The sequence below is a fragment of the Mesoplodon mirus genome (genome assembly GCF_964341445.2).
Source record: "Mesoplodon mirus genome assembly, chromosome: 2".
NCBI classification, from domain to species: Eukaryota; Metazoa; Chordata; class Mammalia; order Artiodactyla; family Ziphiidae; genus Mesoplodon; species Mesoplodon mirus.
Window position 1 is genome coordinate 126,523,084 of NC_138977.1, and position 27,377 is coordinate 126,550,460.

Consider the following 27,377-nt stretch of genomic DNA (forward strand, 5'->3'; position numbering starts at 1 on the left):
TCAGCCTCCTGAACGCTCCTTGGGTCCAGGCCCTCCGCACCCCCGCAGACCCCTTCTATCAGTACCAGACACTCAGTGGGGTCCACCTGCTCCCACCACGGAGCCTTCCCTCTTCTGTACCCAGACCCACGCCCAGGGCTGGGCACCTGGCATCACAGAGGGCAGTCGACCACTCGGGGGCTGGAGGTGGGGGGTCGGGACTGCAGACTGCGCCACCCGAGCCAGACCAAGGAGCCAGGCGGTGCGGAGCTCCGGGAGCCTGGGGCAGGCCACCGGGCCGCCGCCGAGCCCTAGACCTAGAGTCGGGAACGCAAGCCTCGCCGGGGCGGGTGGGCGAGTCCTGCCGCCCGCGCCCCCCGCCTCAGTCTCCCTCTGCGGCCTGGGGAAGGAGGAAGTTGACCCTTTGCAGCTGCACGACTCAACAAGAGCTGCACCAAGCTTGCTTCTCACTCGGCCGCCCGCCTCGCCACTCGCGGGATCCTGAGAGCCGTCGCCGGCCAGGCCGCCAGCCTGTCCCGGGTGACAACTCCGCAGAGACCCACGAGTGACTGCGGGAGGCCGCAGCGGCGTCGCCCGCCTGCGCATGCGCGGGCCGCGCAGCCTGCCGGGACTGTAGTCCGTCCCTGCGGCGGTCGGGGCGCGAAGGTGGAGCGGCGGGGGCGCGGCGCCTACACTTCCCAGGGTGCGTCCCACACGCATAGAGGCGGGGGGCGGGGAAGGGCGGGCCCGCAGAAAGGGGCGGGGCCTGCGGGGCGTGGCGGGGAGGGGCGGACGCGCCGAGGGGCTGCGGCGGCGCTGCGGGCAGGCGGGCGCGGGCAGGCGGGCGGGTGGCCCTTCGCGCCGGTAGGCGCGGCACCTGCGGGCAGAAGCATCGGCTGTGCAGAGCCCAGACGACCCGACTCCGAGCTGCCGCTGAGATGAGCGCAGGTGAGTGTGGGGACCGAGGGACCCGCGCGTCCCCGAGCTGGGTCGCGGCGCCGCGAGGGCTGGGGTGGCTGCACCTGCAGACTGGGGGTCTGCTCCAGCCAACTTCTGCTCCAGGGTCTTGCAGTCCCGAGGGTCCAGCGCGCAGCCCCCTGTCCCTGCGCCCCAGGCGGTGAGCTTGGCAGCGCGGACTGGGGACCCTTTCCCCGCGCGGCGCCGGGGTGACTGCGCTGGGCCGTCTGGAAGGCGCCACTCCTTTGCTTCTCCCTGGCGTCCGGGGTCGTCACAGGCTGCAGGAGGCGGCCACGGTCCGGCGAGGGGCGCGGGGCCAATGTAGACCCTGCCACAGAGAGGTGTGGTGACATGGGGCCTTTGCGGCAGGGGCCGCCGCCCTTGTGCGGCTCCAGCAGCGCTTGGGTGTGGGGGCGTCAGGCCGACGCCCGACGCCCTGGGCTGGCCCGGGGCAAACTTGGGGGCGCGGAGCCCGCAGGTGTGTGCGACCCGCCCGGACGTGCGCGCGTCCTCTCTCCGGCCCCTCACCCCTGCGTATCCCCACAGCTGGCGCTGACGCCGCACTCACTGGGTCTGACAGCCTCTGTGTGGCGCTGAAAAATCCCACGTCGCCACAAGCCAGCCGCGCCTAGTGCGCTTGGGGAAACTGAGGCCTAGAGCCGGGGGCCTTGGCTCCTGGAGAGAGTCTGGAGTGACCAGAGCCCCTTTTCGAGAGCCTTCTGGGGCTCGCCACTGGGCTGAGGGCTTCTCCCTACATTCCCTGGCAGGGAGGGGCCATCACCCCATTTTTCAGGGTGCGACCAAGACTCACCAGACTTGAGTCACTTGCTCAGCGCATGCAGCTGGGCCAGGTTTCGAACCTGGTGCTCCCGGACTCCTGTGCTCTCCCCTGAGCCTGTCTGGCCACAGACTGCAGTATGGCCTCTGGCCATGGTGCAGAAAACAGTGGGGACAGCTGTTTTCCCAGGGGGGCTGGGGAGGACTGGGGAGGGAGTGTGCCTTTAGTGAGCACTTACTGTGTGCTCTCTGCTTGGGGGGTGTGCTTCCAGGGACCACCCCCTCCCAGGGGGAAACAGTTCCCTCCCCCTCCTAGGTGAGGAAGGAGGGACCACATGGGCGGTGGGAATTGGGAAAGTGGCGGGGAGCAAGTGGCAGGCCCTAGGAGGCAGAATTCTCTAGAAGAGGATTTCTGAAATGGCCAACCTGTTCTCTGGAGGTGGCTGGGGAGCAGGGCACCCCAAGACTTCACAGAACCTCCAGATGCATTTATCTAATGGCAGGTGGGGATAATGGCAGGGTGCACACAGGGGAATTTTAGGCTTTCCATGACCATAATTGATACCTCCGGTCTCTCCTGTAATCAGGGGGAGCCCCGGAAGGAGCACTAGCCTTTCCCCCTCCTCATGTGTGGTTGTCCCGGGAGAAGGGGTATGTGGGCACCAGGACCCTGGGGGATCATGGGCGGAAAGAACACGGAGACTGGGGTTTGAATCATAGCGCCCACCTGCTAGTCTTGGACAGATCGTGGCCCCTTCTGGAGCTTGGCTTCCTGATGTGTAAAAGCAGTATTGCTGCTTCCCTGGAGGGGATAAGGTACGAGTGGGAAACCCCCCATGCAGTAGGTCCTCCCTCGGTAGCTTGTAAGGGTCAGTAAACCTCAGCCTTGCTGAGTTAATAGAGCCCTCCGGAACTGGCAGTGGGCATGCTCTCCCCTCGACCTGTTGCTCACGGCCCCGCTGATGATTTGCACGGCAGTAGTTTTCACCCACAGCCATGGTGGGGGAGAGCAGATGGTGGTCCCTTGTGCAGGGCTCTTGGGCTCTAACGTCTGGCCACTGTGCACATCTGGCAGGTCAGGGGCTTCCATCATCAACAAGGTCAGGTCCCCTGACGGCCCTCCCCAGGGAAGGCTGGCATCACCCCCAGAGCTTGGCGCCAGTAAGTGTGGCTGGGATCACGTGGTCCAGTCTCCAGCTGCCCAGGCAAGCCGATGGTCAGACTCTGAGGCGACCTGTACAAGCACCCCGGGTGGGAGGCTCCCCTTTCCTTTATGCCATCGGGGCTGCAGGTATATCTTCCTTTAGTCCGATAACCCAGGGCACCTTTGAGATGGCTCTGGTGTTGGCATCAAGGGCGCATGCAGTTGCCTACATGTTTTGTTGCCCAATCATTTCGAGTGGTCAGGGAAATTGTTTAAGTAGCACCATGGTGAGGTAGAAGGAGCTGGCATTCTGCATCAGATAAGCCTGCATCCAAGTGGAGTACACTAGCCGTGCTTCATTTACTGTTACCCGCCTCGGTTTCCCCACTGTGTGCAGGAAACACCTTTGGCTCTCTGTGCAATGCTGGCCCACACTTGGTGGGACCCAGGAGATGATGGTGACTCACCATGAGATGGTGAGTCTCATGGTGGCTTCCTAACATCACAGCCCAGGTGGTCACGGCAGGGCAAGGAGGGGCTCCGGTGCCAGCTCTGCCACCGTCGGGTCCATGCTGTCTTGGAGCCTGCATGTCCTCCCCGGGCAGCTGCAGGCCTGGCGGGTAGGATTTCCCCAGGTGGTCAGAGGTTGGTGGGGGATTGTGTTAGTCTTCCAGGACCGCCATAACAAAGTAACCACAGACTGTGCAGCTTAAACAGCAAAAATTTATCTTCTCACACTTCTGGAGGCTGGAAGTCTGACATCAAGGTGTGGGCAGGATTGGTTTCTTCTGAGGTCTCTTTCCTTGTCTTGCAAATGGCCGTTCCTTCGCTGTGTCCTCACATGATCTTCCCTCGGTGTGTATCTGTGTCCTTATTTTTTTTTAATAAGGACACCAGTCATCTTGGATTATGGATTTGGGGGGGGGCGGGCTGCAGGCCCAAAACAGGAGTGCAGGGCCAGGTGGAGAGCTGGGTGGCCGGCTCAGCCCTCTTCTGTTCCTGTGGCTGCTGTGTTAGGATCACAGAGCTGGAAGGGGCCTGGGGGATGCTCCAGTCCAAACCCACCTACCCACACAGAGGGGAAACCGAGGGCTGGGGAAGGAAAGGCAGCCATCCGGGGGCCAGGAGGGTGTGTGGCAGACAGCCTGAGACCCGGTCCCCTGCTCTGGTTGGCTCAGCCCCGGCATTTGGAGCAGAGAGATACACTTCTAATCCAAGGGTGGGCTCTGCTGTCACCACAGACATTCACCACGGCATTCCTAATAGCAGCAGAAAGTTAGAAACCAGCTACATGTGGAGGGGAACGATGGGATACTAGCCATGCAACTGTTCATCCAGTCAACAGAGGTTTACTAAACGCCTGCTATGTGCCCAGCACTGCTCCGGGCCCGGGGCTCAGCCGTGGATGAGAACAAACAGCATCTATATCCTCCTAAAACCTCTCCTCTGGGGGTGGTGGCAACATTCTAGTTAACTGTATGACAGGGGTTTTTCATGTTAGGAGAACGTGCTTAAGAAAAGCTTAATTTAGAAAACAGCTGAGGACAAGATTGTATATCTTATATGACTTCAACTTTACAAGACAGTGGAGGAGAGCAGACTAGAAGGAAGTAGGTCAAGACGTCCACGGCATCCTCCTCTGTAGGAGGTGGCAAAAGAGCCAGTGCTCCCCCCTCTGCATCTTTATACTGCCCATCACTTTCCCCAGTTTTCTTCGTTGTGTGCGCCTTTCTTTTGCAATGAGAAATTAACTGAGACAAGAGGACATTGCTTCCAGGTCTAAGGCGGGCGCGTGCTGCTTCCAGAGTCTGTGACTTGGTGAGAGGTCGGACGATTCCATCCGCAGGGACCGCTGTCCTTTGCTCGGGTGGAGGTCTCCCAGATGGCAGCACATGGATCTTAGCACAGGTAACGACACTGGTGCCCGCTTTCTGTGTGTGACTCCATCTGAATTAGGTGTGGCCAAAGACAAATCACCCTGACCCAGAAATTCATGCGAAATGGCATCTGAAAAGGATGGCCGTTGCCCAAGAACCAACAGGACGCTCTTTAACTCAGCCTGGGCGTTCTGATCTCCGAACTGTTGGTCCCTCACGTCCAGGGTCACTTCCTAACCCGCCACCCGAGACCCTTCGATTCTTTATGGTTTCCGTCCATGAGGTAGTTTGGGGGTAGGTGGCATATTCTCTAGACCCAAGCCCTGACTTAGGTGGTGAACTCTTGGACAGTCCAGTCTTTGGACTGTCCCAGAAAAGGGAATGTGACCCTCACTCTGGAAAAGTCGCCTGTCAGACACCCGGACCGTCCAGAGCATCGTCTGCATTGTGGGAGAGCTGTGAGCTGGTGAGAGGGAATCAGCAAGTCTGGTGGTGAAGGGAGCGGGCGGGGAGGTGTCCAGCCTCTGGACGGGCTTCTCCTGCCGCTGGACCTCAAGGCCAGGCCAGCTGCCGGGACGCTGAGCTGCTCGCCGGATGCCTGAACCCAGAGCCCCGGCTCTGCACAGACACGGGCGCTTCCTTGGGCTCAGATCCCAGCTCTGCCAACTGCCAGCACAGGATCGTCAAACCTCCCTGAGCTTCTGTTGCCGCCTCTTCTGGGGTCTCCGTGGGGACCGAGGGTGCTGAGTGCCTGGCACGCGGAGAAGCCTGGAAATGAGTTAAAATAGTCACAACAGGAAAACTTGGGTGGTGTTCAGATGGCAGCTTGTATTTCTTGATGATGATCGTGTGGTCTCGCGAGCTGCTGTGGGGACCGGTCAGATGTGTGCCCAACTCGCCGGCTGCCCGAGCAGCGGGCCTCGGGCCGCTAGGACGCGAGGCAGAGCAACCTGAGTGCTGCGTCTTTGTTTACTCAGGGATGTTTCCATTGCCAAGGTCTCTAGGGTGTCGGGCAGCACCCTACTTCAGTGTCACACAGCCTCGGCTTGTGGGGTGCTCCCCTGGGGCCCATGCCGGGACCAGATGCTCCTGGGATCCTTCTCAGGGCCGCTGGAGTGTCCCCACCTACAGATGGGCAAACAGATGCCTGGGCGCGCCTGTCAGGTGCCTGACATCACTTCATGACATTTGCAAATGACAGAGCTGCATTTGAACCCTTTTCTGCCTGACTGGGTGGGCGCTGTCTGTCTGTCTGTCCCCCTGCATTATTAGCTGGTTACAATGGTAACTTTGTAACGTGTGGCCGAGTGTTAGGATGGGTAAGGCTTGACCCACTGGGGGCATCACAATGATGCTTTCTAGTGTGAGTGGTGGTTACAACCCATCTCCTCCCCTGAGCCGAGAAGTGTATTCCCATTTCCAGGTGTGGCGCCTGCCTGCATAGCCAGGAAGGCAGAGCCAGACCCAGCCCTGCTCTGTCTGCCTCCAAGTGTGTGCTCTTTGCCTCCAGCGGGGGCTCCTGTCTGGGGCCGTGGCGTGGCCCCAGGGATCCACCTGGGGATGGACAGCTCGGACCGTGAGAGAGTTTCACCAGGTCAAGTCCACATGCCCCCCTGTAACCTTGACCCCTGGCCCCAGTTCTTCCCTCTGCTGGGTCCTTGTGGCCTTCCGGAGCTGGAAGGCAGCATTCATGGCCGTCCCAGGCCTCTCCAGCCCCAGCTCAGCCCTCCAGCATCAACCAGCCCCATCAGTGCCTGAGTTCCGTGGACTCTCAGCCCCACCTGCTGGACCTCTGTGTGACCTTGGGTGAGCCGACTTCCCTCTCTGGGCCTCAGTGTACCTGTCTGTAAAAACAGGGACCACTGCCATCCTCAGGCGTGTGACTGGCTTTCTTCTGACAACCCTGTTCTGCCACTGCCCCAGAGAGATCGTCTGGGTTTGAGGCTCAGCCATCGTTTCAGGCAAACACGCCATGTGAGCCAGGAGGTCTCCGATCACCCTTCTGTGCCACGTAGGCCTCATCTGACAATTTCACGGCAGGAAGCACTTTGCCCTTTATGCGAGGGTCCCAGTTTACGGGGGTTTATCCACAGCCTGTCAGGGAAACGACATCTGTGGATGTCTGACTGATACCCAAGCCAGGAGAACATCTGAGTCAATGTCCGCAGGAAGGCCTGGGGTGGGTGGAAGGTGTGCTTTGAGTTCTGTGATGCTCGCTTTGCCTTTGACTCAGCCAACAGCAAGCCCTGCGGGTGCCTCCTGCCCTCAGGGAGGCTGCTGGTCTGGTGGGGAGCCAGGCCCATGTTAAACAGGTCCTGTTGCAAAATGTTGTACTGGGGGGTTTCATGCACCATGTTGCCTTGGCTGAAGATTCCTAAGCAACAAGGCAGGTGGTCTTGTTGCCTAGGTGGCTTTGGGATCAGAACACCTGGGCTCCGGTCCCAATTGTCACCTCTAGGGGAGCCTAGAGGCAGGATGAAGGCGGGCAGCACTGTGCAGCTGCAGTGCACACAGAGGCCCCCATGGGCCCCAATATGGTCCAGCCTCAGTCTGGTTGGGGCCACCTCTGTTCCCAGCCACCAGGTTGCATAACTAACTGCTCTTTGCCTTGGTTTCCCCACCTGTAAGGTGGAGATAATAGCGCCTGTTTTACAGGACTGTTCATGGGCTGTGGTGTCAAGGGCCTGGGGTGGTTTTTATCATAGCTGGACACACTGTCCAGGGCTCGGGGCAAAGCCTGCAAGGTCCACCGTGGCATCAGCTGACATCGTCAGCCGGCTCACAGCTCTTCCTCCATTGCTGCTTCTCCTCCCTCCCCCGCCTAGCCCGCCGGTCCTGTTCACACCCCCTGACCCGTCCCCGAGGGCCAGGAGAAGCCCAGTCCCCGGAGAGCTGCCCGCTCCCAGGTTCTTAGCGGTGTTTCGGTTGCCAGTCCCAGCTTGAAACCTCACCGCAGCCGCGTTCTGCGGGGTGGTCCTCACCGCACGCGCAACGACTCCACCCGGCCCCCTGCACGTAGTCGGCATGCTGGCTGTACTGGGGCTTGAGTTTCCTCACGTGCAGAACAAGGGGTTGGAGAGGCGAGCTGGCAACCCGATTCCAGCCAGCACGCCAAGAAGCCAACGCCCAGCGTCACTGCAGGGCACGCGCGCGGAGCTGTCCCCGCTGGGCGTCTGTCCTCGGGGCTGGGCTGGGTTGAGCTGTGTGGATCCCCCCCACCCCGTATCCACACAGGCTGCCTCGTGACAGGTGCTCCATGAACACGCACCCAGTGGAGTTGGGGTGACGTATGGAGCTCGGGTCCCGCTTCGCGCTCAGCCTCCTCGTCTGTTTGCCCTCATCCCGGGTCGAGGGCCCACAGTCAGGCCTCTCTCCGACCTTCTGCTCTGACCTTCTGCTTCTGCTCGGACGTCCATGGCCCCAGGATCTTGCTGGAAACTGACATCTCCAAGGGCCCAGTTGGCGCTGCGGTTGGGCATGAAGTTCCAAGAAGGAAGGATTGTGGGGACTACCCCACGGACCCCATATCAGTTTGACAGCCAGAGTTTCAAACACTCCCAGATGGCCCACACCCTGCCCTGCAGCTGTCTCCATTCACGTTCCAAGTGACGAGGCTGTGAGTGCAGGTGGTTTACCTGGGAGGTGGTCCCAGGAAGCACAAGTGAGAGGGGTAGACGGGGAGGGAGGCAGAGCCAGGGGGGTATCTGGATGGGTGGGTGGTCACCGTGGGTCAGGGGGGCTCAGTCCTGCTAGGGGACTGTGCGGAACGCGCCTCAGAGCCGGGGGACACTGGGGCCTTTGTTCTCCTGGGCAGAGGGCTGGTCCTGGAATCGTGCGTCCCCCCCACTGCACTGTACAACTGTCCACTGCCACCCAGGGGAGCCTAGAGGCGGGATGAAGGCGGGCAGCACTGTGCAGCCACAGCTCCCCCAGAGGCCCCCACGGGCCCTGGTATGGTCCAGCCTCAGTTTGGTCGGGGCCACCTCTGTTCCCAGCCATCAGCTGCCTCTTGAGGGCTCACGGCTGTTCTGGAATGCTCGTTCACTCAGTTTACTGAGCACCTGCTGTGCGCGGTGCACTGTCCTCGCGACAGATCCCGAAACACTGCTGACACCTTCTCCCATCCTCCCCACCCCCAGTCCTGGAATTCCTCCTCCGTCTCCCACGCTTCCCCCGGAACCCAAAACGTCCAGGACCCTTTCCTCCACTCCTTTAGGATCCTTCCTCATCAGGACCGTGGGCAGCAGGTGCCAAGGACTTGTGCCTGGTCCTGCCTGCTGTGTGACCTGGGGCTGGACGCTGCCCCTCTCTGAGTTCCCTCATCTCAGACTGAATAACGGCCCCCAAAGCTGTCCCTGTCATCACCAGACCTGGGGGGTGTGTCACCTACATGGCAGAAGGGACCTCAAGGATGTGATTAAGTTAGAGAGCTTGCAGTGGGGCTGAGGTGATGCGGTGGGGTCCATGCCATTGAGGAGGAGGGGGCAGGAGGGTCAGAGAAGAGGGGCTGTGGTGGTGGAAGCGGAGGTCAGAGAGGAGAGAAGATGCGGCCCTGCTGGCTTTGAAGACGCGGGAAGGCGCCCCGAGCCGAGGAAGGCGGGCGGCCCCGTTTTGCCAACTGCAGGTTGTTCCGGAGCTGCGTGATGGGCTGTGGTGTCACATGCAGCCGGGCCTCTTCCTACCCAGGCTGCCTCCGCCTCCAAGGACTTTAATGAGCACCTGGGGGGGCCCAGGAGGAGACAGTAGCACGGAGCACTGGCCGGTCCAGGCTGCGGCCTTATGCCCGGGCCGTGGGGTCCCCCGCCGGGCTCAGGACGTGCCGGGCACACGCCGCGTGGCTGCACCCCTGCTGAGTGCGGCGTGGGGAGCCCTTGTAAATATTCTTTGATTTTTTTTCTTTTTTTTTTTTTTTTGCGGTACGTGGGCCTCTCACTGTTGTGGCCTCTCCTGTTGCGGAGCACAGGCTCCGGACGCGCAGGCTCAGCGGCCATGGCTCATGGGCCCAGCTGCCCCGTGGCATGTGGGATCTTCCTGGACTCGGGCACGAACCCATGTCCCCTGCATCGGCAGGCAGACTCTCAACCACTGCACCACCAGGGAAGCCCCCTTGTAAATATTCTGAATGTTACTCCTGGTTGTTTGCAGTTTACTGGTAAGGAAACTGAGGCTGGACAGCAGGGGTGTGTCCAGTAACCTGACAGCCAGGATTCTAGCCTGGCCAGTTGCCTGGTCCAAAACCTGCACGGTCTCCTGCTGAAACAACCCTCCCGGCCTCCGGGCGGCTTCCCGCTCCCGTTCCCCGAGTGAACACCTGACCTGTGGAGCTTTGAATCGTCCACACCTTCCGGTTCTGCAGCCACACTCTCTGCCAGCTCAGGTGGCCCAGTCTCCCCCCTGGAGAGGGCGCAGTCTGATACCCCCGGCGTGCGGGGACCCAGGGCGGGTGAAGCTGTGTGAGACCTGTGCGCTCACACGGGAGTGAGACCCAGGTAGGCAGGGAGGTGGCAAAGGGTCAGCAGACCGTCCAGTGTGGCTGGAGTGAGCCAGCCGCACGGGAGGGGCCGGGCTGGGCAGTGAGGGGAGGACGTCCGGATGGGTGAGCGGGTGTGAGCCCAATGGCGGGCCCAGGGCCTCGACACGGCCGACGCCTGCAGCCCCGAGCATTCCTGCTGCTGCTCTGATCGCGCCCGCTTTGACCCGGGCCCCCCCGGGGCCCTCTGTGACACACTTCTCGCTGGCGTTCCTGATGCTGTTGCTCTCCTCCAGCTCTGAGACCGGCCTCGTCTGCCAGGCGCTTGGAGAGTAGTTGTGGAGTGCAGGGTTTCAAGCATCGGTTCCCTTGAACACACCTCCGACGTGCCGCGGAAATCAGGAAACGTGATATGTGTGCAGAAGCCCAGCGTCCAGCCAGGTGCCTCCCTGGCTGCCTGTGACGGGTGTGGGACGGGCGTGGGGTGCAGCACAGGCATGGGGCACAGCATTGAGCGTGGGGTGCAGAGCAGGTCTGTGTGCTGAGGATGAAGGGTGGCCCTGCCAGTGCTCCCCAGGGCCGCCTCTGGAATCCTTGGGCAGGTCTCCCTGCCCTCCCGACCCCGCCAGACCTCAGTGTTGCTTTGACTGCTCATCCCTTCCAGCCCTCTCATCCCGCCGACTCATTCTCTCCCCTCTGGCCAGGCTGGGCCCCTCTGCAGCCCTGCGAGGCCCGGAGCTGCCACATGAGAGCTTTATCCTGCCCCTGCCACGGCTGACCCTTCCTTTCCTCCATTGGCACCCATCTCCTGACCTAACACCCCAAATTCCTTCTCTGAGAGCAGCTCACTGGGGCACAACGGAGCAGCCAGCCAGCAGCCTTTGAAGGAGCTACAGGGAATTAAAACAGCTGCAGCAGCACACACGCCGAGCCCCTAAGTGAGCCCCTTTGGGAGGCACTCTGCAGTGCACGGCGAGGTTTCCTGACAGCTCATGCTGTTGGTGAGGGAATGGGACTGGCGAAGGAGGGGTCAGCCTCTGTCACTGGGGCGTCCAGTAGGAGGGGGGCTGCTGGAATGGAGCACCATAAACCTCAGGGCTTAAAACAACAGAAGCTTATTCTCTCACAGTTCTGGAGGCCCAAGGTCCAAAATCCATGTCACTGGGCTGAAGTCAGGGTGTCGGCAGGGCTGCGCTTCCTCCAGAGGTTCTGGGAAGAATCCGCTCCCCATCTCTCCCAGCTGCCAGCGCTCCTTGGCTTGCAGCCACATCGCCCCGACCTCAATTCAGGCATCTTCAGATCTCTCCCCTCCCATCTGTGTGTGTGGTCAGATCTCCCTCTGCCTCTCTAAGGATGCTTGTGACTGCATTTAGGGCCCACCCAGATAATTCAGGATAATCTTCCATCTCAAGGTACTTAACTGTATCACATCTGCAAAGACCAACCACACGATTTTTAACCATTAAGGTCACATCCACATGTCCTAGGGATTAGGATGTGGATATATCCAGGGGAGGCATTATTCAGCATACCCCAGGCAGCTTCTCAAACGTTCTGTTTCTGGGACTGAAACCCTTTTTCCTTCCTGTGCGGGTCTCTAGAATAGCTGAGGGTTAGAGGAAAGACCCGTCCTTAGTTAAAAATTGTTACTGTTGGGGCTTCCCTGGTGGCACAGTGGTTGAGAGTCCGCCTGCTGATGCAGGCGACACGGGTTCGTGCCCCGGTCCAGGAAGATTCCACATGCCGCGGAGCGGCTGGGTCCGTGAGCCATGGCCGCTGAACCTGCGCATCCAGAACCTGTGCTCCGCGACGGGAGAGGCCACAGCAGTGAGAGGCCCACGTACCGCAAAAAGAAAAAAAAAAATTGTTACTGTTAAGTCAGCTAATTGTACACATCCGCCGATCCCCTGAGCTAGATGCCGTCAGGGACAGCTGACCATCAGTGTGCGTAGTCTCTAAGGGGCAGTTAGGCGAGATGCATTGAGTCTTACATATGTTCATGCCCTTTGGTAGAAGAAGGCAGCTGATATGATTTGTGCATAAAAAGTCGTTCACTGAAGGGGTCACGTACTCTGCAGGATGAATGTCCAGCCATGATGCTGGGCCAGTTAATCATCGTCTGTCCATCCATAGCAGCTGTTCTCCAACTTTGAGGGCGTAGGACCCCTTCACTCAAAATTATTGGGGACCCCAAAGAGCTTTTGGTTGAATGCATTGTATTTATTGATATTTGCTGTATTAGACCTTAAAATGGAGAATTTTAAAATAAGCTTAATTCATTGAATAAGAATAATAGCCCTTTGTATGTTAATGTAGGAGTATTTTCAGGGAACAGAGTGGCATTGCTTTACAGTTTTGCAAGTCTCATTAACGTCTGGCTTAATAGACGTCTGCCGGACGTCTCCTGTCCGGCCTGTTTTCTATCAGTTGTGATGTCACATGTCACGGGGCTTCCAGAAAACTCCATTGTACACTCAGGAGGGAGTGGGAGCGATGGAAGAAAATAACATCTCAATCTTTTTTATTTTTGCCTGCACTGTGAGGCATGTGGGATCTTAGTTCCCTGACCAGGGATTGAACCTGGGCCCTGGCAGTGAAAGTGCCAAGTCCTAACCACTGGGCCTCCAGGGAATTCCCCATCTCAGTGTTATTATGAACATGGCTTTGACGCCGCAGGTGCCCTGCTAGGGTACTGGGGATCCAATACCCTAGACCAAACTTGGAACTGGTGATAAAAGATGGAGTATTATGTAGCCATTAAAATGATTGTGAAGGAGTACAATGCATGTGTCCATGCTGGTGATAAATGAAGAATATAGATTACATTACACACACTGTCATCTGCAACATATGCAGACAAAATGCACCAGAAGAAAATACATCGAAATGCAAGAGTTACGGGCAGCTCTGCCTTTTTTCCTGGTGCTTGGCTCTTTTATTTCCTTGCTTCTTCATTTTAAGGATGCGAGGGGGACAGGATTGTGCTCAGTATGGGTCTCAAGAGGCTTGATTGGAGAGCAGCTGTCTGACCTGCTGGCACCAGCCGAGTCCTGCTCCAGGGACAGGATGGCGTTCTCTATTTTGGGAGGTGGACTTTCACTGCGGAGCTAGGCCTTTGAGTGGCACTGACGTGATACAGGAATTTTGTGTGTGTGTGTGTGTGTGTGTGTGTGTGTGTGTGTACTCTTGGGATAATTTAGTCTACTGTTATAAACAAGGGGAGTTGTGCTCTGGGGCAAATTTCTCGGTGGCTGATGAGGAGCTGGGAGCTGGTCTGAAATTTGGCGTCCTCTGTGGGCATGCCCAGCCCCGGCAGGGCTCCAGCAGAGAGCTAAATATATCCTGGGTGTGTGCTGGCAACCTCGGGCACCCCAACACCCACCCGGCCTCGGAGCAGAGCTCAAGGGAGTAATTGATTTGTCTAATAAAGTTCAATGTCTGCTGTTGATGGAGCATCTAGTAACGCCAGGCCTGGTAGAGCGGTCGTCCAGGATCTGTCTTGAATGCCACAAATCCCTGTGGGGCGAGGATTCTTGCTCCCAATTTATAGATGAGGGCAGGCAGACAAAGACAGGAGGCAAGACCCCCCCCTCCAAGGTCAACCCAAGGTCAACGACTGGCAAGGGAGGAGGTGCCCCGCTCTGGGAGCACCCCCAGTGCAGCCTCCTCTGCGTGCGTGCGTCTCCCCACTGGGTCTTCTGAGAGACCAGAAGCATCGTTACGCTTTTCCAAGGGCTCAGGCCTCGCAGGTGGAAGAGAATGGCAGTAACAATAATAGTAACAACCCCGGACAGTATCACTCATTGAGTTCTCCCAACGCTGCAGGGGTGGTTTCCGTGACTGCCCATTTTACAGGTGGGGACATGGAGGCCAGGTGACCTCGAGAAACCTGCCCCGAGTGCCCAGCTGGCAGTGGGAGAGCCGGCCTGTGAACCCAGGCAGCCCCTCCAGACCCTGGGCTTCTGCTGAGCTGTGTCTTCCCTCCCTTGTAATCTGCGTTAAATGTAGGTCAGTTTGCTCTCGGCTCAGCATGAGCCGGGCTTTAGGTGCCTTCACGCCTCATGTTGCAGAGAGGGTGGGTTCCTGCTCCTCCGGCTGGGTTGGGGCGTGATGGCACAGGGATGTCGTCACCTGGGAGGGGGCGGTGGGGGGGCAGCCTCTGAAAGGGACTTACAGGGAAACTTTCCCTCTTTTCACTTAAAGTATGACCCACAGCCTCCAAGATTGGCACCTTGGGCAGGACATCTTGCTGGAAATTGGGCCTTCAGGACATTCCTGCCCCCCATCCCCCGGGCACAGGGCCTGCTTCCCCATTGATGCCCTGCTCTGAGCTTTGCCGCCCCCCTTCCCCTCACTCCCAGGGCACCCCTGCAGCCCCACAGGAGACCTCAACAGGGCTTTGCTCTGGCTTTGGGGCTGACGGTGGGAGAGCTGGGCCTCAGACTGCTTCCTAGCCGTGGCACCTCCTGGGAACCCCCTGAAAGCAGTCTGCAGGGAGGGGTGGCTCCCTGAATCCTCCCCAACAAAGTTCCTGTTTCCTCTGTGAGGGCCTGCCCCTCCTCAGGGTGATGGACACTGGGAAGGGCACCCCTTTCACAGGAGACCCTCCCCACATCCCTGGGTCTCATGGACAGGCAACGAGTCAACCCAGCATCCCCGGGCTGGGGGGCGGGCAGAGAGGGTGGTTTCCCTTGAGTGTATGGATCCCTTGGCCAGGCTCTGGAGGTAGCCTTGATGGAGTTCTTCCCTCCAGGAGCTCCCAGCCTAATGAGAAAGGCAGACAGCACGTGAGGAGAACACACCATGAGAAAGCACTTCTCTGGGGAGGCTGTGGGGACAGAGAGGAGGCAGGTAAGGAACCTGCTGTGAGAGAGAAATCCTGGCAGGCTTCCTGAAGGAGGTGGCATCCCACTAAATAGGAGTTAGCTAGACAAAGCAGTAGGAGAAGGGCATCCTGTAGGACATGCAGAGGTGAGAGTAGAGGGAGTGTTTGAGGAGCTTCATTCACGCCTCTGCCCCAGGCTAGGCCCTGGGTAAGGTGCTGGGCCCATGGCAGGGGCCCACAGCCCATCTGCCTCTCAGGCGCTATGTCACCTCTCAAGGTGCTTTGCATGGCACCTCGCTTGCAGGAAGCGCTCAGTGATGAACTGGCCGCTGGGGCTGAGGAGTCACCGCATCCAGAGAGGAGAGGGAGGGAGCTTGGGACCATGTCTCTGCTGAATTTGGGCTCCTGGGTGTCTGCTAGAGCTGCACCGTGTCCCCCCTGCCTGCCCCCCATGATTCTGGGCAGAGCCAGGGTGGGGATGGGGGTGTCAAGCCCTCTCAACACGTCTAGCTGTGAAGGGAGGGAGTAAAGGCCCTAAGTGCAGGTGTGGCCAGGGTGCAGGGAGGCCTCACCTGTTTGTCACTGTGGATGGGAGGGGGGATGGGACCAGCAGAGGGGACACGGGTGCCCCATTCAGCTGTCTCCCTTGGCCGCTTGTCCTCCCCCAGACATGGGACTCATCAAGGGCCATGCCCAGCCCACTTCCTCTCAGAGGGTTAGGGGCCTGGCAGCCTGATCAGGAATGGTGGCCCTGTTCTCTGGGGCAGGGGGAGGGCAGAGGGAAGCGGCATCTTTCTCCAGCCATGCAGGGACAGCACTGGGGGTCCAGGTGGAGGCGCGGCTCCTGTTTAGGAAGCCTGGGCCCCCTCCCTGCCCAGCAGCAGGGATGCCCGTGACCCAGTGCTTGATAGCTGACCCCACGAGCCCTTGCAGCCTAGACACAACCCTGTGCCTCATTTCATTCAAGAGTAGCAGACGGCTTGGGGCACAAGTGGCCTCCTCTGAGGCTTTAGCACATCTTATTAAACCCGGTAGCTCTTCAGGTCTGGGATGAGGAGGGCGACCTGTGACCCTGTGTGATGGGCACGTGTGCCCACCGCATCTGAGGTGGGAGCCACGTGAATGGCTACGTGCTCACCCTGGAGGCTGGGGTCCCTGCCCCATCCCTGCTGGGTGATGCCAGGCAGCACCCCCTGGAAATACAGTCTGGCCAGGGAGGCGGGCCTGGGAGTGGTGGGTCACAGCGGTGGGCTTCAGTGCCGTGTAGACTGGTGAGACCCAGAGACGCAGAGAGGGGGCTCGGGACCCACTGTCCCAGTTCTGGGAAAGGGGTTACACCAGGAATAGAACCTTTTATTTCCCACGGCACCTCCTGACGCTCGGAGCCACAGCAGTTTGGAGAGGAACGGCGCTAGTGGCTGGGATCTGTGGCTCGAGGTCAGGGGGGACAGTCACCAGCCACCTGGGCAGCATGAGGACAGCCTTGTCCAGCAGCGCCTCCCCTGCACCAGCACTCGGGGTGTTTTATCGCCTCCTGCTCGGAGCCGGGGAACAGAAGCTCGTGCCCAGACAGTCATCCATTCTCTGTCCAGTGTGACAGACCCACTCGACACGGAGCCTATCCCTTGGAAAGTTTGAGAGGCTTGGCCCCAAGCATGCGGACGGAAGAAATTTCACAATGGATCCCTGGACCCCACCTGGCAAGCCAGCGCCTTGTCACAATCCTCCTTTTACTTAGGGCTCTGAATCGCCTTCACTTGTGGATCAGCTGTGCTCACACCTGTGTACAGGTCTGCTCGGAACACTAAACACTGTCTCATCCACCCTGCCCTCATCTGTGGAAGCAGAAATATTCAGATATCGATTCCTCGGCTCTGCTGGAGCAAATAGACCTGAATCCTGTTAATATTTGGCAAAGGCCATTTCCCTGGGTGCCCGCGAGCTCTAGGAAGATGAATTGCACAGCAGGCTCTGAATGAGGCCATGCGTGGCCACGGTCCTGCCCAGAAGAGGGAGGGGCTGGTAATTAACTGCCAGCCCCGTCTGGGGCCCAGACTTGTGGGTCTTTCTAGGTCTTTTTTTTTTTTTTTTTTTTTTTTTTTTGGCTGCGTTGGGTCTTTGTTGCTGCACGCGGGCTTTCTCTAGTTGCAGCGAGCGGGGGCTACCCTTTGTTGCGGTGTGCGGGCTTCTCATTGCGGTGGCTTCTCTTGTTGCGGAGCACGGGCTCTAGGCGTGCAGGCTTCAGTAACTGTGGCACGTGAGCTCAGTAGTTGTGGCGCACGGGCTTAGTTGCTCTGCGGCATGTGGGATCTTCCCGGACCAGGGCTCAAACCAGTGACCCCTGCATTGGCAGGCGGATTCTTAACCACTGCGCCACCAGGGAAGTTCCTTTCTAGGTCTTATAATCCATAAGATTATAGCTCACATTCGCTTGGGCCATTACTTCTCTGAGCGCTCAAATGTTTGTGACCTCATTAGAGTTTCCCCAGAATCCTCAGAAATACTTAGGGCTCTAGGGGTTGGGGGGAAGGGGCAGCTGAGGTCACAAGACAGAACGGGGCAAAGCCGTGATTTGAGCCCAGGGCTGTCCGTCGGTCCCAGGCTCTCCCCACCACCCACCACCCGGCGATGGATCACAGGAGAACGGGGTGTGCAGACAGTGAGAGCTGGAGGTCAGGTGTCATGACCTTGCAGAAAGTGTGTCCGCAGGGAAGCAGGCATTGCCACTGGTTTTAATGAGAAAAGAGGCTTAAAAAGACCCTGCTCACACACACCCAGGCCTCCTCGGCATTGATTCAGAGTCTACTGGTCCTCCAAAGTTCTCAGCTGCCACTGCGCTGCCCTGACCCTCCAAACTGGCAAGCTGGACCATGGGCATCTCTCTTTTGAAACAGCTGGCTCTCGCCTTCTTTCCACACATATCTGGGTGCCACCCTCTGCCACCAGGGACCTTAAAGGGGGGACCTGACCTCTTCTAGGGGTGTCACTCTCACTTGAGTTTTTCAGAGTCTGCTTTATTATCATTAATTGTACAATAAGCAAGACAGGTGTTTGTTTTTGCAAGAACGGACGATTGAAGAGGAAACAGTGCGTGACTCTGGAGAGGCCCGTGGCCGGCTCTCCCGTCTGCGTGGACCCCACCTCGGGACCCACCCGGCAAGCTTCCCTCACGCAGAACATACGCTCCTACAGCACGCTTATTAGCAGCTGCGTGTGATTCCGCTGAGTGGCTTTTCTGTGGTTTGGCCACAGTCTCTTTCCATCACTAAGTGCGGAGCGTTCTTTGCATTAAAAAAACTTTTTCTATTGTGGTAAAATATACGTAATATAAGCTGTGCCACTTTAACTGTTTTTAAGTGTGCAGTTAGTGGTATTAAGTACATTCACATTGTTGTGAAACCTTCACCACCATCCATCTCAAGAAATGTTTCCATCTTCCCCAACCAGCTCTGTCCCCATTAAGTAACTCTTCATCCCCCTTCCTGACCCCGACCCCTGGTGCCCACTGTTGTGCTTTCTGCCTCTGTGGACATGGCAAGTCTAGGGTCCTCATAGAAGTGCAATCAATCATTCAGTGCTTGTCCTTTTGTGACTGGCTCATTTCACTGCGCCTGGTGTCCTCAAGGTTCGTCCACGTTGCAGCAGGTGTCAGAATTTCCATCCTTTTCAAGGCTGAATAATATTCCATTGTGTGGATGGACCACATTTTGTTGATCCATCCATCCTTCCGTGGACACATGGGTTGCTTCCACCTCTTGACTGTTGGGAATGATGCCACTGTGAACACAGGTGAGCAATATCTATTCGAGTCCCTGCTTTCATTTCCTTGGGGCACGTCCCAGAGTGGGATTGCTGGGTCGAGAGGTATCTGCTTCATTTCTTGAGATGCCATGATGCCTTTTTCCTGGTGGACTTTACCATCGGCGAGGGGTGCTTTGAGGGCGGGGCCTCATCTGGTGGGCCTCTGAGACCACCTTGCCCCGGCTGGACTCGGAGTGGCTGAAGAGCATCCCCGCAATTCCACGTGCTCACTGTGCCCGGCGGCCAGGCTGGGCTCTTGGAGGTTCCCCAAGTGAGCCACCCCCTCTCCATCCCCCCATCTTTGCCCAGGCTGCTCCCCTTCTGGGGCGCCTTCCTTCCCTGCCCCTCCCCGCAGTCCTCCAGCATCTGCCCTGCAGGTGGATGTCCTGCTGGCTCCCTGACCCTGTCCCGCTCCTGCTCTCGTCCCCACTGACACACGTGCTTGTCCACTTGTCCAGGTGAGCCTGGGCCCTTTCCATCTGCCTCCCTCTATAGGGACTCCAGAGGGGGCACTGTGTCCCCCGGCTCAGAATCTTCTGAGCCCGTGAGCACCTGTGCAGAGCAGGGGCCCAGGACACACGGGAGCCTAAATGCCTGAGCTGTGTCAGGGTGAGGGTCCCAGGGCCACAGCTCCCAGGACCCGGGAAGCGTCTCTGTCCAGCAGGGCAGCCTTGGTTCCCTGAGGCCTGAGCGGGAACACGGCCATGCTGGGGAAAGTTGCAGCTGGACCCAAGGCCATAGTGCAAGACGCTGCCCCAGGCAGCGAGGGATAAATTTAGCCACGTTGATGAGAAAATGTCCTGCACCTTCCTTCCTCTACTTCCCTTAGCCTGTGGACGTGACTCAGAGGGGTATGGTTGTAACTCCCCTTAACCTACCGCATTGTCTGGTGATGCAGAGATGCTGGTGGGTGATGGTCCCCTGACCCATAAAGCAGACCCGACGGGGTCAGTGGGTGAAGCCCCCTCCTCCCTTGGCTCAGCCAGAGCTCCCCCGCCCCCTGACTGCCAACACCTTACTGCTTTGGAGTTTTGCTGACCTGGGCGCTGAGCCAACTAAATTGTGGTAAAATAAATACAACATAAAGTTTACCATCTTAAATAAGCATTGTTAAGTATACAGTTCTGTGGCATTAAATACATTCATTCTGTGCCACCATCAGCACCATCATTTCCTAAACTCTTTTCATCTTGCAAAACTGAAACTCTGTCCCCGTTAAACACCAATCCCCCACCCCCTCCCCCAGCCCCTGGCAACCACACTTCTGCTTTCTGTCTCTATGAGCTTGATGGCTCTAGGGACCTCATATAAGTGGAAACATATAATGTTTGTCCTTTTGTGACTGCTCTGTTTCAATGAGCATAACATCTCAAGGTCCATGTGTGTTGTAGCCTGCGTCAGAATTTCCTTAATCTTTAAGCTGAATAATATTCCGTTGTATGAACAGGCCAAATTTTGTTTGTCCATCCATCGGACTGACACTCAGGCTGCTCCCACCTTCGGCTGTTGGAAATAATAATGGGTATGCAGATACACAGTTTGGGTTTTCATGGTCCCAGCAGCAGCTCTGTGGCAGGTGGTCCTGTGGTCACACCACAAGCAGACCAGGCCAGAGCCCTTAACATGTGGGACTTCACTGGTCCTTCCCTACCGTCCAGTGAAGTGCGTACGCCTTGTATCCCTGGTGTAGATGGGTAAAGTGAGGCCAGCAAGGTGAAAGGACTTCCTGCCATGCCAGCCTCTAGGCAAGGTGTCGGGGCACTGGGTGGAGGGTTTTCCACCTTCAGAACCCACGCCATCACCTTTTCCATGGAGTGTCCAGTCGCCTATGTGCAGTTATCCATTCTCTCGGCTATTTGCTCGTTCATCAGACACTGAGTGGATCCACTCTCCTCCTTGTCCTGGGATGGACCAGGCGAGATGCATCAGCTCCATCCCACCCTTAGGAGCTCACAGGATGGGGACCGAATCACACGGACACAAAGAATAGTTGATTGACTATCTACGTCTGCCACGGATACGGGCAGTGGGGGTGTGTGTGCAAGCCATGCATTTGCCAACTCTGGCTACAGGTGGGGAAACTGAGGGCCAGGAGAGAAGACGGTTTCCTCAGCCACAGAGCCAGGTGTTCCGAGCCCCAGGTCTGTCTCTGTTGCTGCAGGTTTTTTCCAGGATCCGTGAGGGTAAAGTTAGCGGGTCATGGTCTGTGCTGTTTCTGGGGGATTTCTTTGTCTTCTTCATCAGTTTCTCCCCCAACTCTTTCTTCTGAAAAGTTTTAAGCATAGAGAAAAGTTGGGGGGAAAAGCCAGTACCATGAACACCTTGTAATACTTTCATCTAGATGCATCAGTTATTAACATTTTGCTACATTTTGCTTTCTCTCTCTTTCTCTCTCCATCTCTCTCTGTCTTTTCTGAACCATTTGAAAGTGAGTTGCATCATCACACCTAGGCTTTAGCACATGCCTGTACCCAAATATCACCCACAGAAAGTCCCCGGTCCCATTTCCCTGCCCCCAGGGCTCCTTTACAGACGTGTGTCTACCTTTCCTTCTTCAGGAGTCAGTCGAAGGTCACACACCACAATTGGTTAGCATGTCTCTCTGTCTTTAGTCTCCTTTATTGAATATTCTTCCCACCTGTTTTCTTTTGGTTTTCTTTCATGCCATTGACACTTAAAGAGTCCAGACCTGTTGCCTTGTGGGTCGTCCCCCATCTGGTTGGGTCTGTTTCTTAGTGATGGGATTCGGGCTGAGCATTTTTGGTGAGAGGGTGCTGTGTGACCTGCTTCCCGCTCAGGGGGTGCACAGGGCCCGTTGGTCCTATGTGCTTTCAGATTTTTAGCACAGCCTGAGCGCATCCAGCGGGGATGAGAATTCTTGCACATACGGCTTTGCACCCATGTGCAAATAGACCTGTGAGTGGAAGTTACAGATATTCCCGGAAGCAGAAAGTTAAATGGGAATATCGTCTGCCGACCTGCTCTCCCTGGAGGCGGACCCAGTTCACACCTTTACCGAAAGGGCACCAGAGTTCCTTGTCCCTGTCTGCTCCCTGCCCAACACGGGGCACTGTCAGTCTTTTCATATTTGCCAGCTGATGGGAAAAGGACAACTCCCTGCTTTCATCTGCCTTCTCGGGCACCCGAGGGTATTTTTCTAGCTTCCGGGCCATTTGTGTTTCTGTGAATTTGCTGTTCCCTCCACAGCTTATTTTCTGTGGGGGTGCTTGTCTGTCTGTATTGACTCAGAAGGCGGATTGGTGTGTACCCTGCGCTCTGCCCAGCAGGGACATAGAATGGCTCTCCATCTGAGCGCGGGCAGTGGGGCCTGAGAGGGGGTGTGTGTTGGGAGTAGTGGGCATGACACGGGCGCCACGGGGCCACGTCCAGGTGTGTTGTCGGGCGGGGAAGGCAGCATTGGCTGAGGAGGGTGTCTTCAAACAGGGAGACAGAAACTCGGTCACCTCCGATCAGCCTCACGGGTGATTTCCCTGCTCACCAGGCTCGGGGGTGCTGCTGAGACCTTCTCCCATGAAATCAGAATGCGTCTTGGCACGCAAGGCCACCTTTTGCGGCTCTGAGCAGCCTCCTCCTGGCCTCGGGGGCCTCACACCTGCGGACTCCTCTGATGGTCTCAACCGCCTGCTCTTAAGCTTTTTCTCAGCCTTCAAAGTTCGTTTCAGCTTCATTTCCTCCAAGAGGCCATCTGACCGCCCGAGCCCAGCGACTGTTGAGCCCCACTTCCCTGCAGCAGCCGCTGGGGCTGGCCCTGCTTTTCTCCTTCGTTGCACTGATCACAGTTCAGGCCTGCACGTTCATTTGTTTCCCCGGCTGTGTTCGTTGCCCTGCTAGTCTGCCAGCTCCCGGCGGGGGGCTGAGGACTGACAGGTTCCCCCCCTCACCGCGCAGAATACCCTGCCCGACTCATTCCTCTGTGATGTGGATGGGACAGCCGCCAAGTAGCCCAGCCCTTGGGCATCTGGGTCCGTCTGGCTGAAGCCACCTCCTGGCTGATATCTTGGGGGGCCTTGCTGTCCTTTGCCTTAGGGGACCCTGGACTTACTGTCTCAGGGGCATACACGTCACAGATGGTCCTGCAGATGCTGTGGGGACCCACGGTGTGGCCCTTCGTGAGCACAGCTCCCCCATGTGGACAGGGGCAAAAAGAGTGGACTGAAAGGATGTGGTCCAGCCAGGCTAGGTGTCTGCGACAAGGAGTTTGGTCTCAATCTGGGAGGCCTCGTGAGTCCCCGGAGGTGGTGCTCAGCGCTGGGGACCCGGAGGTCAGTCTGGCAGGGAGGGGAGGACAGAGTCTCAACCAGGTGAGAAGGGGTGGGTGGGAGGGGCCAGAGAGAAGGGGAGGCCCCGTGAGGTGCAGGGAGGAAGCACCACCGGTAGCGCCGACGACTCGTGCCGGCTGCTCCGAGACGACAGACGACTTCGGTGACAATGGGAAAGTCCGCGTTCTGGGTTGAATTGTGTCCCCAAAGAGAGATGCTGAAGTCCTGACTCCAGTCCCTGTGAACGTGACCTTATTTGGAAATAGGGCTGTTGCAGACGTAACTAGTTAAGATGAGGTCATACGGAGTAGGGCGTCCTGATAAGAAGAGGAAGAGAGACACAGACACAGAGACACAGAGGAGAGGCCACGTGACCACAGAGGCAGAGGCTGAAGGGCTGCAGCTCCAAGCCAAGCATTGCTGGCTACCGTCAGGAGCTGGACGAAGCGAGAAAGGATTCTCCCTTAGGGGTTCCAGAGGGAGCACGGCCCTGTTGACACCTTGAGTTAGGACTTCCGGCCTCCAGACCGTGAGAGAATAGATTTCTGTTATTTAAGCCACTCGGTTTTTGGTCCTTTGTCCCAGCAGCCACGGGAATCTCATACAGTTAGGAATTGGGAAAGAAAGATGCCACTTACCAAGTGCCCATCAGGCACCAGGCGAGGTGCCCGGCCCCTTCACACGTATCATCTTGTTTGGTCTCTCTGCAGCCAGCAGGCAGGCACCCCCATTATATACATCAGAAATTGAGGCCCAGAGAGGTAGAGCTGCTGAGCCAAGGTCACACAGCTAGTGAGAGATGGAGCCGGTTGCAAACACAAGTCTGCCTGAGTTGCAGAAGGGGAGCCAGCTGGGTGAGGGTATTGGTGTGTGATGTGTGGCCCTGTTGGAGGGTGGGGAGAGGTGGGGGAGGGAGGATGGCAACAAGCCAGACATTCTCTCTTCTGACTCTGAGGTTCCTGGGGGGCTTCCAGGTGGAGGCGTCCAGCACACCGCTGGCTCTGGGGCTTGAGTGCTCAGGAGAGGCCCGGCTGGACTCTTAGGAATCCTTGCCCAGGGGCTGGACGATGTCTCAGATCCCTTCAGACCTAATTTTCTATGCCCCTGAGAAAGCACCAGTGTCTTCCTTGCCTTAAACTCACCTGGGAAATCTGCACCATCTGTTGTAAAGTTTTCACGTCCTTGATTTCATTTGTTTCTCATCTTTTAAGAGGCATTCAGAAATGAAGATGTGAATGGGCATAACTAGTGATGGCCCAGTGATGAGTGGATGTGGTGTGGGGCTGTCAGGGGTGAAAATTATTCTGGAATGTGGAGCAGGGGGTCTGCCAGGACGAGGGGGAGTCAGGGGCTTGGGGAAGCAAGTGGAGCCCCCGAAGCCACCTGCGACCACGCTCCCCCTTGCCTTTCTGGTCCGGGCCCCTTCCCAAGTCACCTGATGAGCTGGCCTGCTCGGAGGATGCAAGCCACTGCGGGGGCTGCAGGTGGAGAACCGTCCATGGGGCAGGGTGGCCTGGACCATGTCCTCGAGTTCAGGGGTCCTTCCAGGCACCAGTCAGCCCCACCCACCCTCTGTGTGCAGAAAGCGCGTTTCTCTCCTTTCTTTAAATCATCGTCATTTTTGCTGGGTCCCCCACCCTGGCAGGGGTACAGGTGTAGAAGTTAGGATGGAACTTTCTACACTGCAGGTAGCAACCCATTTGGGGGCATGAAATCAGTTTAGTGGGTCACAGAAGACTTTGTTACGTAAGAGGTTGAACTGAATGCAAAATAGCAGACCCATCCCAGGAAAAAAAAGAGAAGAAAAGAAAGAAAAATAGCAGAGTACATCCCGAGTAATAAGGCTAGGTATTGTTTGGTGAAAAAAATCTGTTATGTATTCACATATCGTATAAACTATTGCTGCGTGTGGTAGGCTGAAAAACGGGCCCCCCAAAATATATCATGTTCTCATCCTGGGACCTGTGAGTGTTGCTTTATTGGAAAAACAGGGTTTTTGCAGATGGGATTAAGGTAAGGATGCTGAGCTGGGGAGATTATCCTGGATTATCTGGGTGAGCCCTAAATGCCATCACAGTGATTCTTAGAGAGGCAGAGGGAGGTTACAGACTGACACATGGCGGAGAAGGGGATGGGATGGGGGGGAGGGGCAGAGATGCGGTGATGCGTCCTTGAACCAAGGATGCCGGCTGCCACCAGCATCAGGAAGGGGCGGGAAGGACCCTCCCCCAGAGCCCAGAGGGAGCCTTGCCCTGCAGACACCTGGATTTCAGCCCAGTGGTACCAATTTTGGACTTCTGGCTTCCAAAACTGTTGTTGTACCAGTTTGTGTTGGTTTGTTACTGCAGCTACAAGAAACTAACACACTTTGGAACAAACAACCCCAAAGCGCAGAGACAGAAATCAGCAATCAGTTATCCTGGCTGGGGGCCTGCGGGCTGGCCGGGGCTCAGCTGACCAGGCTAGGCTCCATGGGGGTGGCTCTGCCCCATCTCACAATCTCCTCCTGGGCCCAGCAGGCTGGCCTGGGGATGCACTCCATGTAGGGAGGCAGAAGCACAGTAGGGCAGAGGGAGCCGCCTTAGGCCTGGGCTCAGAACTGGCACATTGTCACTTCCACCCACGTGCAATGGCCCAGCCAGCCACGTGAGCCAGCACAAAGTTATGGGACTGGAAGAACCCTCTCCCCCAGAGGAGTCCCTGGCGAGGGTGAGGATGCAGGGAGAGCCCAGACTCAGTTCATCCCGCAGGTGTGCACACCTGTGCATGTGAGCCCACTGCCTGGTGTATCCCTCTCTCTGGGCGCTGATGTTGGAACAGTTTGGAAGCCACTGGCTGGTGGCAGAGAACCTGGCTCCAAGTGCGTATCCCCCATGCCCTTGACCCTGGCGTTCACGGGTTTTCAGGGCCTGGCTCTGCCTCTCTGCGACTCTTCCTGAGAATCAGTCCGGAAGGTTCCAGGTGGGGCAGGAACAACATCTCGCCTCACCCCCTCACCACCACATCCTCAGAGGAGAAGAGGGGCTCGTCCTGCAGGGTCCAGGAGGGAAGAGGGCTGCTTCCCCAGGCCCAGGCAGTCACGGTCCCAGGATGGGGGGTGCAGATCCAAAATCAGCGTAAGTTCCTCAGGGTCCTGGTCCTCTGCCTTCAGACCACACCAGGGACCTTGGAGAGGTCATGAGGCGGGAAGCTTCCACGAGGCTGGGCACCACGGCCGTTCCTCCCCGTGGGTGCTGGCCATGCTGCCTCTCCTGTCCCCTCCACCCAGAACCGACGGGCAAGGGGCAGGGCTCAGGCGCGCCCCCTCCACCCCTCGGCCCTGGGAACCACCTGAGGCCGTGGGAGAGGAGGCCATGGGTCTCTGGACCCCTGGACCTCTGTGGGCAGGGGAGGGGTCCCCACGAGCCAGGGGCCCAGCTGCCACTACAGATAGGGGAGCAAGGTGCGGTGGGAGCTGAGCTCCATGGGGGCATTGGTGTGAGGGGAGGAGAGCAGGCAGCTGAGGGCTGGGCAGACACCTGGAGAGGCACAAGCCAGGCCCTGCACTGATTTCTGCCCAAGGGTCCCAGGGGCCAAGAAGCCCCTACGCTAACATGCCCATCTCCTGGGAGGCTCTTCTTGCAGTGTTGTGGCAGATGGTCCCATGCACAGGTGTCCTGGCCTCCGGCCAAGGTGGACAGGAGGCACCAGGCCCGTGGGGGACCCTGGTGGGGAGGATGCCAGCCCTGGGGAAGTGTGGCCCAAAGGCAGAGGGCCGGCCCCCTGCCGGGCGCTCTCCCAGGGAGCCAGCGGGCTCGGGGTTCTCGCCCATGCTGTCCTCGGGCGGGGCTCGTGGGAGGGGGAGGAGGTCCTTCCAAGGGTCCTTGTGACTGTCCAGTGCTGTGCTGTTTCCAGAGCCGGAGCAGCGCCTGCCCAGTGCATGGATGGTACCCACAGCTCCTCCCGCTACGATTCTCTTTCAGACACCTGAGCAAACCCTCAGCCTCCCTCGTTCTCAGGGTGAGACCCATGCTTTTCAATGGAGTGTCTGTTGCCCTGGCCTCTGCCCACCTCCCACCCCAGCCCCGTGTAGCCGAGGGCACCCGTCCTCCCGGGAATGTGGACTGGCCTCGCCCCCTTTCCACCCTCGCACAGGCTGTTCCCTCTGTCTGGCTCGCCCTTCCCGCTGTTGAGCAACTAGCCGCCCCTTGGCCTCTGAATCTCCCGGGTTTCTCTCCTCCAAGGGATCCCCTCGACCCTCCGGGAGCTCGCTCTGTGTTACCCTCGA

The 27,377-nt window shown here is 58.0% G+C and overlaps 1 protein-coding gene across 1 annotated transcript in view; it reads left to right on the top strand.

Moving 5' to 3' along the window:
- Positions 1-898: 898 nt before the first annotated feature.
- Positions 899-27,377, top strand: part of ABLIM2 (actin binding LIM protein family member 2) — a 154,866-nt gene continuing 128,387 nt past the window's right edge. The window contains exon 1 of the mRNA XM_082633098.1: positions 899-927. Within this exon, the coding sequence (XP_082489224.1) occupies positions 918-927 (10 nt within the window). The 5' untranslated portion in view covers positions 899-917. The remainder of the gene's footprint in view (positions 928-27,377) is intronic.